General features: G+C 44.6%; 1 protein-coding gene across 1 annotated transcript in view; it reads right to left on the bottom strand.

Annotated features, from left to right (window-relative positions):
* Positions 1 to 7,365, bottom strand: part of ARHGAP8 (Rho GTPase activating protein 8) — a 35,784-nt gene extending 28,419 nt beyond the window's left edge. The window contains exons 1-2 of the mRNA XM_075275152.1: positions 7,322 to 7,365; positions 198 to 279 (exon numbers count right to left, since the gene is read on the bottom strand). Of these exons, the coding sequence (XP_075131253.1) occupies positions 198 to 243 (46 nt within the window). The 5' untranslated portion in view covers positions 244 to 279; positions 7,322 to 7,365. The remainder of the gene's footprint in view (positions 1 to 197; positions 280 to 7,321) is intronic.
* Between the last annotated feature and the right edge of the window lie 7,383 nt (positions 7,366 to 14,748).

Raw genomic sequence — 14,748 nt, 5'->3', positions numbered from 1 at the left:
AGGTCTCCCCCATACACATGCATGCTCAGCCGGGCGATGGACGGCAGGGCCTTATGACATGGGCCGGTGCAGGCGTAGTACAAGCACCGATTACCAATAATAATCACCCCGATAGGCGCTCGTCTGCAATGGCCATTTACATGCTGATGCAAACTATATGCGGAAGAGAAGATCATGGTCTATGAACGGTTACGTACCGATCTCGGCCAACTCTTCGAAGTCTATCGAGTGCAGATTTTCCATGTCAAAAATGTGAAGATGGCCGACTTACACCTTAACCTGAAAAAAAATATAGGCCAACGTTTAACAATTTATAAAGCCATACAGTTCAGTTCTTTGGGTTTACCCCAGCACCACTCATTCTCCCCCTTGTTGGGTGTGGACGGGACATAGGGGCCTCCATTTTAATGATCAGTGGAGGTCTCAGGAGGTAGGCACCTATGTAGACATATACATGACATCTAGAGGATCTAAAATTGGGGAGACCATCTGAGAGCTCGGAGAAGTTGTCAAGTCTAGTTGTCAAGAATACCACAAAAATCCCTCGAAAAAAAAAGCTGCAGAAACCCACCATCTGCCATGTAGCTGTGCGGCATCATCAGGCCAAGCCCTGGGGTCAGAAGGTCTTGGCTGGGGTCTGAATTTATAAGAGGCTCTGGTCTGAATGAAAGGGTCTTGGGTCTGCAAAGATGGGTGTCTGGTCTGGGGTTTGTATAGATGGGGGTCTGGTCTGGGCTCTGTATAGATGGGGGTCTGGTCTGGGCTCTGTATAGATGGGGGTCTGGTCTGAGCTCTGCATAGACGGCGGTGTGGTCTGGGCTTTGTATAGACAGGGGTCTGGTCTGGGATCACTATAGATGAAGGTCTGGTCTGAGTTCTGTATAGATGACCTAGTGGCCTAACTAGGAATAGCGGAGTCCCGTGGTCAACGTTTGACATGGGCTCCCCCCGCCCCCACTCCCTCCCGACACCGACGACCTCAATCGACCCCCTCCTACCCATTCCTGTGCACTCTATTATCCCCCATAGTGGCCCCTGCACACAGTATTATGTCCCATAGTGGCCCCTGCACACAGTATTATGTCCCATAGTGGCCCCTGCACACAGTATTATCCCCCATAGTGGCCTCTGCACACAGTATTATCTCCCATAGTGGCCTCTGCACACAGTATTATACCCCATAGTGACCCCTGCACACAGTATTATCCCCCATAGTGGCCCCTGCACACAGTATTATCCCCCATAGTGGCCTCTGCACACAGTATTATACCCCATAGTGACCCCTGCACACAGTATTATCCCCCATAGTGGCCCCTCCACACAGTATTATCCCCCATAGTGGCCCCTGCACACAGTATTATCCCCCATAGTGGCCCCTGCACACAGTATTATCTCCCATAGACCCCCGAGTATAATGATAGCAGCGGTAGCGACTGTCACCGGGCCCCTAATGTCCCAGGCCCTGTGGAAGCTGTCTCTGCTGCTACGGCGGTAGTTATGCCACTGGATGGGGGTCTGGTCTAGGCTCTGTATAGTTGGGGGTTTGGTCTGGGTTCTGTATAGATGGGGGTCTGGATTGGGCTCTTGAAAGATGGGGGTCTGGTCTAAGATCTGCATATAGGGGGGCTACTCTACAGTCTGTATAGGTGGGGTATGGGATCCTATATAGAGGGGGGTCTGGTTTAGGTGGGTTCTATACAGATGGGGGCCTGATCTAGGAACTGGATAGATGGTGGTCTCATTTGGGGGACTTTTATATAAATGAGAGTCTAATATGCGATATGTACAGATGGGGATCTGGTCTGGTGTGTGTGTGTGGGGGGGTTCTACATAGATGGGAGGTTGGTAACTTGTTATGTACTTTCTGGTCATGTCCTACATAAATGGGCGGGACATCCAGCAAAAGAAATTAGTTCCTGTTTTCGGCATCGCCTCGCTATCCCTATCCTCCCGGACTCCTCCCCTATCCACCCTAAAATGGGCCGACCACAGGGAACAACAGATAACATCCACGATGAAACGAATGAGGTTCCATTGTAAGTTTTCACCCGCGTTCGCTCTCCGTGACGACTACGATAATTCTCCGTGGGGCGATAGGGTGCCGCCTCTCCACCTTTACGCGCCGCTTATCTCCGCTATTTACATTGTCTACAAATAATGATTGAAAAATTATGCGAAAACAGCGACCGGTTAATGTGCCGGGTGTTTAGCGCGCAGACTGTGCAAAGCGTTAATGAGCGGTCGGATGGCGCGATACTAAATTAACACTCAAATAGAAAATTCCGGCTCGGGGGATTAAGCGCTTTGAACCTTCCACCAGCCGAGAGATTTGGTTGGAGGCGCTCGGAGTTTTAATTAAATTAACCTGACATGTTCCTGGACAAAGGCCTCTTGTATTTGCCTCCATAGCGTCTAATTATAGTCTAATACTCGCCAGGGATTTATCGGGGTGTATTACAAACTATTTCCATTATACCGAGCACGTACCAGATCGGATACGGCAGAGATACAGACGAGCGGCCCCCAGAGAGTCATCGCCGGCATCATTGTCATCTTGTGTGTTGGGGGATAGACAAAAGCAACAACGCCTCAGTGATGAGGTGACTGTACTTTAATAAGTCAGAAAACAGCACCCCCGCAGGTTCACCAGACTCGCCACCTCCTATCCCTATAAACCTGGCCAGAGACATTTACTCTTTCGAGGAGCCTTAGTCATCCGTGTGAAGTTTTATCAGTGTTCTGGTGTCCGAAACCTTAAACAACCACTTATGGTGACATCCCTTACACATGCACACTTAGTTCGGCCAAGTGTGAGTATGGGAAGAACAGCAAGACTGGGTGTTGAAATGACATTTTTCTCCCCCAAGTCATGAAGGACAGATAGGAGACCGTCATATGCAATGAAGTCAGACAGTCCCAGTGGGATAGGTCTACTGTACAGTTGATGGTAACTTCCTTGGTGTTCTTGGGTGACAAAGTGGTTAATAGTGACTTCCCTGGTGGTCTAGGGTGAAACATTGGTTAATGGAGACTGGTGGGCTAGGGTAACATAGTGGTTAAAGTTGACTTCCCTGATGGCCTAGGGTGATAATGTAATTAATGGAGACTTCCCTGAAGATCTAGAGTAACAAAGTGGTTAAAGGTGCCTTATCTGGTGGTCTAGGGTGACAAGGTGGTTAGAGGTGACTTCTCTGGTGGCCTAGGGTGACAAAGTGGTTAAAGGTGACTTCTCTGGTCATCTACGGTGATCATGGGGATGTATAGTGACAAAGTGGCCAACAGTGACTTTCCAGGTGGTCTAGGGTGACACAATGGTTAAAATTGACTTCCCTGGTGGTCTAGGGTGACAATGTGGTTAATGAGGACTTCCCTGGAGATCTAGGGCAACAAAGTGGGCAGAGGTGACTTCCCTGGTAGTCTAAGGAGACAACGTGGTTAATGGAGACTTCCCTGGTGGTCTAGGGGGATCAACGTGGTTAAAGGTGACTTCCATGGTGATCCAGGGGGACAACGTGTTTAATTATGACTTCCAAGGGTGGCAAAGTGGTTAAAGGTGACTTCTCCGGTGGTCTAGGGTGACAAAGTGGTTAATAGAGACTTCCCTGGTGATCTAGAGTGACAAAGTCGTTAATGATGACCTCCATGGAGGTCTAGTGTGACAACATGGTTAAAGGTGACTGCCATGGTGGTCTAGTGTGACAAAGCGGTTAATGGAGCCTTCCCTGGTGGTCTAGGGCGACAATGTGGTTAATAATGACTTTCCTGGAGATCTAGGACGACAAAGTGGTCAGAGGTGACTTCCCTGGTGGTCTAGCGTGACAAAGTAGTTAATAGAGACTTCCCTGGTGATCTAGAGTGACAAAAGTCGTTAATGATGACCTCCATTAAGGTCTAGTGGGACAATGTGGTTAAAGGCAACCTCTCTAAAGAATCATGAACCAGAAGGATCAGGATGAACAGTGTAAAGAGTCTTACCCAGGGTAGGGAGGAGACTATGATTTAAAGGGACCGCACACAATAATTCTATAAACTACCACCCAGTGATAGACGCCGCCATCATGTGTTTTATCGCATTACAACCATGTGATGACGATACCAAAGCCGTTTGTCAGGTGAAGCAATGAGCATTGTGACAGCGCGCAGTCAATTACGGAGTTAATGATACTTCAATACAACGTGTTTAGTTAGTGATTATGGATGGGGTCTGTATTCTGACAATATCGCCGGAGGGCGCAGCTGTTATGAAACACAGAGAAGCTAAACAGGTTCTGACAAGAGGATGCTATTCCTGTTTGGTCGGGATTCGTGAGATTTTCCTGTCCAGGCCTTATTAGGGTATACTGCGCTGTATACACTGCCGCGCCAGCTCCAGGCTACGGCGTCTACAACACAAAGACCTCCATTGTTGCTGAAGACAGAGATGGCAATGGGGGTCTTCAGGTTAAAGGGGTTGTCCAGGAATAGTAAAACTTTATATTTGTCTTACAGGAACAGCGCCACCTCTGTCCATGTGCTTGGACAGCTCCACTGGAGAGATTGTGTTGCAATACCACCCACATCCTGTAGACAGGTGTGGCGCTGTTTATAGAAGACATGGACAACTTTCTAATACACCTTGTGTACCAATTCCTTAAAGTCTTCAAGATCTCTGCTTGCTGGTAGTGAATGTGAACATTCTTGTTTACATCCAGAGACTAAAAATCAGAACAGACCTAAATTTTCTCCTGGCAGAACTTTGCTCCAATTGCACCCAGTCCTCTATGAGTGAAAAACATCAGCAGCTCAATTTTTTATCCTATTCTGATAACTTGCTACAGTGTATCAGTGCAGGTCAAATGTATCAGTCTGGGGCCAGTATGTTTAGCCTTAGTTAAAGGGAGTGTGTCAACAAAACCAAGCATGTCAACCAACCCTGTAGATAGATAGGTTAGGGTCTCCAGAATCAAACACTGTTTTCCCCTTGTGAATTGGAGCTTGCGTTGTTGAGATATCGCTGTTTTTGTCAATAATTTGAAGCAACAAGGGCGCCGCCATTGTTCTAAGGAGCTCATTTGCATATCGACAAAACTGCGATATCTCAGCAACGGAGGGAGCGATTCACAAGGGGAAAACACAGTTTGATTCAGGAGACCCTAATCTATCTGTCTGTGGGGCTGCATCGATATGATGGTTATAGTGACACAATCCCTTTAAGTGATATTACAAGAATGGAATGACAGCAAACAGTGATGCTGACCATCTCTTACTGATACTGCTGCAGGGCTCATTACAAGAGGGAGCTGAAACATTGTAACAAACCATGCTCTGAATCTGATAAACAGGATTTGGATGGGTTTTAGAGTCTGTTATAGCACTTCGGCAGCTGCATCTAGGGCACACTCCACCCAATCGCAGCCACCAATGATACCGCGTATAATTGGACGATCAGCGGGGGCACATGCGTTGGAGGTTTCGCGACATTTTTCATGTAACAAAAAGTTACACAACAAAAATTTCAATGTATCGCCACAGTGTGACATCATGACATCACACAACAGTCGCAGAAAATCCAAACCAAATCACAGCTCTAAAAAAGTTGTAATTCGCAGCCGGACTACTTTCTTAGTCACGTGACCTCTCAAAATACAGCAATGTTCTCCAGATGTACCGTACAGATATAATGTCCAGACGTAGCAGAGTCGACTTTGTAATGACTAGCACAATATGGCGCAAATTGTATTAAGAAGGAAAGCAAATGCACAAATTCTTCATACGTTATACTGAAGCACACTCACCAACAGCTAGGCTCACCATGATATACTGTCCAGATGTAGCAGAGCTGACTTTGTCATGACTAGCCCAATATGTCACAATAGATGATAGATAGATAGATAGATAGATAGATAGATAGATAGATAGATGGAGAGATAGATAGATAGATAGATAGATAGATAGATAGGAGATAGATAGATAGATAGATAGATAGATAGATAGATAGATAGATAGATAGGAGATAGATAGATAGATAGATAGATAGATAGATAGATAGATAGATAGGAGATAGATAGATAGATAGATAGATAGATAGATAGATGGAGAGATAGATAGATAAATAGATAGATAGATAGATAGATAGATAGATAGATAGATAGGAGATAGATAGATAGATAGATAGATAGATAGATAGATAGATAGATAGATAGAGAGATAGATAGATAGGAGATAGATAGATAGGAGATAGATAGATAGATATATAGATAGATATATCGATAGATAGATAGATAGATAGGAGATAGATAGATAGATAGATAGATAGGAGATAGATAGATAGATAGATAGATAGATAGATAGATAGGAGATAGATAGATAGGAGATAGATAGATATATAGATAGATATATAGATAGATAGATAGATAGATAGATAGATAGATAGGAGATAGATAGATAGATAGATAGATAGATAGATAGATAGGAGATAGATAGATAGATAGATAGATAGATAGATAGATAGATAGATAGGAGATAGATAGATAGATAGATAGATAGATAGGAGATAGATAGATAGATAGATAGATAGATGATAGATAGATAGATAGATAGATAGATAGATAGATAGATAGATAGGAGATAGATAGATAGATAGATAGGAGATAGATAGATAGATAGATAGATAGATAGATAGATAGATATCACCATATTTTCCATACTTTATACTGATATACACCTACCACCATCTACGCTGTCTGTGATATACTGTACAGATGTAGCAGAGCTGACTTTGTCATGACGTATATGACACAAATTGTGCAGACATTTCGGATACATAAGTCCAGGTAGTCGGTAGTTTTGGCTCCATCTCTAGGTGTGCGGTAGAAATCACCCTGCCACTTCTTCACTAACATTAGTGCGCGTTGCGCTGCGATCCTTGTGAGCCGCCTCTTTAAGTCGCAAAAAAGTCAAACAATATTCAGCTTGAAGTTACGTTAGTGAAGTAGTCACGGGGCGAGGCGATGAGCTGCGACCAAAACGGCTGTGTAAACTTCTTGCTATACGGTACAGATGTAGCAGAGCTGACTTTGTTATGACCAGCACAATATGGTGCAATTTTTTTTAAAAAAATCTATAAAAATTCGTACAGACCAGTTACTACTTACAGCTGAGGGTCTGTTACAGGTGGATCGGGTCTGATCTAGATCTGAAATCTTAAAAGTTTGCTACAATGTGTCGGTGAAGGTAAAACGTATCAGACGTTGCACTGTAGCAGACCCTCCGCTGTGAGTAGTTTGAGGTCTGTGCAGATTTGTGGACTCTGGATGTAAACAGTGTTGAATGTCACGCTCACCTCTGCTGCTCCTTCCGTACACAGCACCTATGTCCTACTTCCTGATTCGTACCTGTCCGGTCCGGCGTCCCCACTCGCTGTCCGGTGGGTTTTCCTTGCACGGGGCGCACCCAGGTGACCCGACCTCTGCAGAAGGTGCTCAGGGCTCCTTTGTCCGGGTGGAGAAGGCGGGGCCGACACAAAGGAAAAACACTTTTAATTCCAAGGTGAAAACACAAGCCACCCACTCAGCCGGCATTCCTCCCCCTCCTCCTGCCCCGACACACTGCGACGCCAGCAAAGAAGGCAACGTATCTGCCGACATTAAACATGGCCGACAACTTCCAGGGGCTTTGCAGATTTAAAGGGACTTTTCTATTACCCCCACCCAAGTAAAAGTCATGGAATATTTCCTCCTGGGGTATCAAAGATGCCGAATGACAACCAGTTTTAAAGGGATCGTCTTATGACAGATGGCCCCTTTAAGATGTGATCCGCTTAGGATGTGACCCCTAAGACCCTCGACAAACAGTTGCATGATGGCCATTCAGAGGGGTCCGACACTTGTTAGATGCTCAACAGAGACCCCCAATATGATACCCATATACAGCATGTGGACTACTGTTGCCTTAAAGGGACATCCCTTTAAGAGATGCTCCATCTGACACCAATTCTTTAATGGTGTAACAGTCTACACTGACGTTCCGGAATTCCGTTCAATGTTGTGAAGCAGAGTTTTGCCACAAGACCCAGTCACACCGCCCTATTTGAGGTTCCTGAACCCACTATAGATGCAGCGGCACCCCTTTCTATACATGACCACACCCCTTTCTATACATGACCACACCCCTTATTGGCATGACCAGACCCCTTATGGGCATGACCACACCCCTTATGGGCACGACCACACCCCTTTCTTGTGCGCTGGCACATAACATGTCCAAGTCCATTATGAAATGACAGGCACGGGAGATCTGCCAAGGCTCCAAGAAACATCTGGGGGTCCGGGAGGTGACCCCTGTTTTTGAGAGCCCCCCCTGATCCTCTGCTCCCAAGTAGAGATAATGGGGCGGATACAATAACTGTGACCTGGAGATAAAGCTGTAATGTCCTGATAATTGAGGAGGGGGCGGCAGGTATTTCGGGGGAGGGGGGTTACCTAGACAGGAAGGGCTTCTGTTCCTAAAGGTAAATGTAGACAGATATTTCTAGCCCTGAGTCACCTGAGGGGGAATCTGAGATTAGAAGAATGTGAAAAACTTAAAAAAAAAACCTTGAAGTCTTGAGGAAATGAGTTTAACCCCTTCACTACTGCGCTCAAATGATCACAATAACCTGGTGGGGCCCAAAGTCTACACACTACACAGATATGGATTTGATATACATTTGAATTATGCAATACCTCATTTCTCCTGCGGAGGTGCTGCAGAAAAATTGAACAGTAATAATAATAATACCACCATATAGCATAATAATACTGCCATATAGCATGATAATATTACCACCATATACCATAATAATAATACCGTCATATATCATGATAATAATACCGCCATATAGCATGATAATAATAATAATAATAATAATAATAATAATAATACCACCATATAGCATAATAATACCTCCATATAGCATAATAATAATACTGCCATATAGCATGATAATAATACCGCCATATACCATAACAATAATACCGTCATATATCATGATAATAATACCGCCATATAGCATGATAATAATACTGCCATATAGCATGATAATAATACCGCCATATACCATAATAATAATACCATCATATATCATGATAATGATACCGCCATATAGTATGATAATAATACCGTCATATAGCATGATAATAAAACCACCATATAGCATGATAATAAGACCGCCATATAGCATAATAATAATACTGCCATACATAATAATAATACTGCCATATAGCATGATAATAATACCGTCATATAGCATGATAATAAAACCACCATATAGCATGATAATAATACCGCCATATAGCATGATAATATCACCGCCATATAGCATAATAATAATACCACCATATAGCATGATAATAACACCGCCATATACCATAATAATAATAATAATAATACCACCTACTACCATATAGTATAATAATACCTCCATATAGCATAATAATAATACTGCCATATAGCATGATAATAATACCGCCATATACCATAATAATAATACCGTCATATATCATGATAATAATACCATCATATATCATGATAATAATACCACCATATAGCATGATAATAATAATACCACCATATAGCATAATAATACTGCCATATACCATAATAATACCATCATATGTCATGATAATAATACCGCTATATAGCATGATAATAATACTGCCATATACCATAATAATAATAATACCACCATATAGCATAATAATAATACTGCCGTATAGCATGATAATAATATTGCCATATACCATAATAATACCTCCATATACCATAATAATAATACCGTCATATATCATGATAATAATACCGCCATATAGCATGATAATAATACCGTCATATAGCATGATAATAATACCACCATATAGCATGATAATAAGACCGCCATATAGCATAATAATAATACTGCCATACATAATAATAATACTGCCATATAGCATGATAATAATACCGTCATATAGCATGATAATAAAACCGCCATATAGCATGATAATAATACCGCCATATAGCATGATAATATCACCGCCATATAGCATAATAATAATACCACCATATAGCATGATAATAACACCGCCATATAGCATGGTATTAATACCGCCATATAGCACGATAACACCGCCATATAGTATAATAATAATACCGTCATATAGCATCATAATAATACCGCCATATAGCATGATAATAATACCGCCATATAGCATAATAATCATACTGCCATATGCTATATACCTATAGAGATAAGTTTCTAAATCTAAAGTCTATGGTGTTCTTCAGTGGGATTGTTGACATGAAGTCCCTGCCTTGATGATCTAATTTTAGATGTACTTCCCCTTTAAGATCTATTTTTTACTTTTTTGGTCCACTGAGGGTGACATCATCCTGCTCTGAGTGATTTTTGGTCATGATACCAGAAATAACAGCAGAGCCATTGTGCACGGCCCAGCCCAGAGTCCAGCAAAGCTTTGATGTCTAAATATATTAAAGTGTAAAGTGCCCTCCAACTACCTGCTCCGTCCTCAATTTCAGAGATCAAAGCCTCAACTTCCAACGAACAGCGATGACGTCATCGGGGAGAGAACGGTTCAAACACGACCGACTCACAGCGGGGAATTGCAAATGGAAGTAATGAGATCCATTTACAGAAATTATATCTGCGTCAGTCAAAAGTAAGTCAAGGAAATCCAAATATTATAGATGTGATCATTATTGTAGGTACACAGTGTATACACATCACCGAGTCATAACATTAAAACCACCTGACTCATATTGTGTAGGTTCCCCTCTTGGTGCCAAAACAGCTCTAACTCATTAAAGTGACCCATCTGACCCCTCTGAATGCGTCCTGTGGAGATGGCAGCAGGACAGTAGCACCCTTAAAGGGTGTCTGTCACTGGAACCCAAGATACCCATCAAGCCTGCAGATAGATAGGTTAGGGTCTCCTGACTCAAACAGTGTTTTCCCCTTTTGAATCGCATCCTCCATTGCTGAGATATCGCTGTTTTTGTGATATGCAAATGAGCTACCTAGCGCAATGGCAGCGCCCATATATTTCAATAAACAGCGATATCTCGGTAACGGAGGCAGCGATTCACCAGGGGGAAACACCGATGGATTCAGGTGACTCTAAGCTATCTATCTGCAGGCTGGGTTGATACGCTGGGTTCTGATGACAGACTCCCTTTAAGCCCTCTAAATTTGGAGGTGCGGCATCCATGACTTGTGTTTCCAGGACATCTTGCAAATGATTGATCAGATCTGGGGAATTTGGAAGCTGTTGGTGAAAATGAATGACAGAAACCCTGCTGGTCTAGGGCAATGTTTTTTAACCAGTGGTACCCATACTCCATGGCATACACTCAGTAGCCTTCACCTACAGCTCTGGATATGGAGGGAGTGCTCAGGTTCCAAATTCAAACCACCCATCATCTTCAAAGATGGCTGTCTAGTAAATTTACTTAATGGGGCATACTTCAGATGGAGATTCAGGATCTGTCAAGTGATGGACACCAAGGTGTCTGTTGGGGATACTTGGCTGGAACATTTTTCACGAGGGGCACTACTTGGCTTGTAGAACTTAAGAAACATTGATCCAGTGCAATGAATGTGTTAAAGGGAGTTGGCCAGGTACAAAATGCCTCCCAAACCAATATCAGTGCTTTTAGGGGCATTTAATAGGAGCAGAAACACACCTCAGTGGCCTCAAACCGAAGAAGCATTGCTGAGATAATCATCTTTTCATGGATATGCAAATTAAGCTGCAAGTGCACTGGGGGCGGTGCCTGATTTGCCAGTTTTACTGACAGACCCGTGGACGTGGGCAGAGTCTGAAAATGTCGAGAGCCAGAGCACTTATGACTGTCTGTAGTCAAAGCTTGAAACTTTAGGCCCCGCCCCCAGTGCACTTTGAAGCTGATTTGCACATACATTAAAACATGACTATCTCTGTATTGTTTCATCAGTTTGTGGCCACTGAGGTAGGTTTATGCTCCTATAAGGGCTTTGGTTTGGGAGGCAATGTGGACCTGACAGACTCCCTTTAATGATAGAATCCCTAGTGGGCTAGGCCAGTGAAGGGGCTTGTTGGCTACGGGCCTATGACTTATAAGAGTGAACAATTGGGCAGAGCCCTAGGTGGCTATGCCCCACTGCATTATTCAACTGTATACAAGGCATGACATATATCTGCCCCATAGGCTGTGCTGTATGCAGTTGGCTCCCCCTAGTGGTGGCTAATGGTAGACGCTATGACAGTATTTCGGCAGTGTGTCGCTCCTCTCACCCCTGCAATCTTGTGCCTATCCTCTTCAGTAGGTATACATATAATTGCGTGTATGTTATTTAACTGACCAGTATTGGGCGCAAATTCTCACGGCCAATCACACGCAACATCATGTATGCAAATTAGGAGATCTCATCATTGATGTGGATGACAGAAAAACGGATTGCACCTGTCCCCGGACCGCTCCAGTGATCTCTTACACTCATTATGTGACTCCATACATTCGGCTTTATCTCATCGGTGTCTCGGATGATCCATTCTGGTGATTTACTGAACAGACGTCTCCAATTTACTTCCAGCTCCGACTTCACATTTACTAGTGCAGCAGTCCATCAGGAATGACTAACTCGTGACGGCGGCCATTACTGTGGAATTTTCCAATGTCTCCCTATCGGGCAATCCCTACTTGTCCTTGACAATAAGCTGATCACAAAATGTCCTCCGGCTGGGAACCTCCAAAATCATCGGTAAATGGTGAGAAAATCTGGGAGCGTTTTCACTGCAGCACCTCCGCAGGAGAATTTAGGCATTACACCATGCTCATTCATATCAATGGACTGTCTGGTCAGGTCCTCCAGATAGAGAGAGACTCTTTGTATCAGATGAGGACCCTGAGCATAGAGAAATGTTTGCACCATGACTAGAGATGGGTGACCTAATTTCAGGTTCTGATGGTTTGGCCCAAAGATTCATTCCAGGTGGAATAATTTTGTCTGGTCTGTTTATGAGATGGAGGTCCAGGGGAGGTGGAAAAATAACAAATAGTTCCTCACTAGGGTTGAGCCAATCTTGACTTTTCAGGATTGATTTTGAAATCCGATTTCCGATCATTTTTCATTCGAACCCGATCTCGATCCCAATTTCCGATCCCAATGCAAGTCAATGGGATTTTTTTTACTAATTGGATTTTAAAAACAATCCTATTCACTATACATCATGGAATCTAACCATTGAACACTTTAATTGTTAGATTCCATGCTGTGTAGTGATTTTTTTAAAATCACTAAGTAGCCAGAGCATTTTTTTTTAATCCTCCGGTTACTTAGTCCCCCCTTTGTGTCCACCTACCTGCAGAGATGGCTGCTCCCGTGCCTGGTGTTCTCGTTCTTCTTCGCCTCATTGCCCCCTGCCTCCCAGGTTAGGAGAGTGTGGGCGGGTACTGGGAGGAGAGATGTCACGTCTCCCCACCCTGTACCCGCCCACACTCTCCTAAGCCACAACGATAACCTCTGGGCCCCCTCATGCTCTAGGGCCTGGGGACTACTCCCATCTTGGCACTCCCTATAACCCTGTAACGATAACCTCTGGGCCTCCTCATGCTCTAGGGCCTGGGGACTACTCCCATATTAGCACTCTCTATAACGATAACCTCTGGGTCCCCTCATGCTCTAGGGCCTGGAGACTACTCCCATGTTAGCACTCCCTATAACGATAACCTCTGGGCCCCCTCATGCTCTAGGGCCTGGGGACTACTCCCATCTTGGCACCCCCTATAACGATAACCTCTGGGCCCCCTCATGCTCTAGGGCCTGGGGACTACTCCCATCTTGGCACCCCCTATAACCTCTGGGTCCTCTCATGCTCTAGGGCCAGGGTACTACTCCCATCTTGGCACCCCCTATAATGATAACCTCTGGGCCCCCTCATGCTCTAGGGCCTGGGGACTACTCCCATCTTGGCACCCCCTATAACCTCTGGGGCCCCTCATGCTCTAGGGCCTGGGGACTACTCCCATGTTAGCACTCCCTATAACGATAACCTCTGGGCCCCCTCATGCTCTAGGGCCAGGGTACTACTCCCATCTTGGCACCCCCTATAACAATAACCTCTGGGCCCCCTCATGCTCTAGGGCCTGGGGACTACTCCCATCTTGGCACCCCCTATAACCTCTGGGCCCTCTCATGCTCTAGGGCCAGGGTACTACTCCCATCTTGGCACCCCCTATAATGATAACCTCTGGGCCCTCTCATGCTCTAGGGCCTGGGTACTACTCCCATCTTGGCACCCCCTATAATGATAACCTCTGGGCCCCCTCATGCTCTAGGGCCAGGGTACTACTCCCATCTTGGCACCCCCTATAACGATAACCTCTGGGCCCCCTCATGCTCTAGGGCCTGGGTACTACTCCCATCTTGGCACCCCCTATAACCTCTGGGCCCCCTCATGCTCTAGGGCCTGGGGACTACTCCCATGTTGGCACTCCCTATAACCCTATAACAATAACCTCTGGGCCCCCTCATGCTCTAGGGCCTGGGGACTACTCCCATCTTGGCACCCCCTATAGCTACACCCCTAACTAAAGGGCAGATAAGTCTCCTAGTAGTCAGTGTAAACATCCCGGGGCCTGAGGGTTAGCTCATCATTCACTTTCTATGGTTAAACATTAATTTGGGCAGATATTTTAGGCCTGTGAGTCACCTGTAAAGCACTCGGGATAGTCATCTAGATTGTGGGTTTCAGT

This window comes from Leptodactylus fuscus, chromosome 5 (genome assembly GCF_031893055.1).
Source record: "Leptodactylus fuscus isolate aLepFus1 chromosome 5, aLepFus1.hap2, whole genome shotgun sequence".
NCBI classification, from domain to species: Eukaryota; Metazoa; Chordata; class Amphibia; order Anura; family Leptodactylidae; genus Leptodactylus; species Leptodactylus fuscus.
This window is presented reverse-complemented; position numbering and strand designations above follow the sequence as displayed.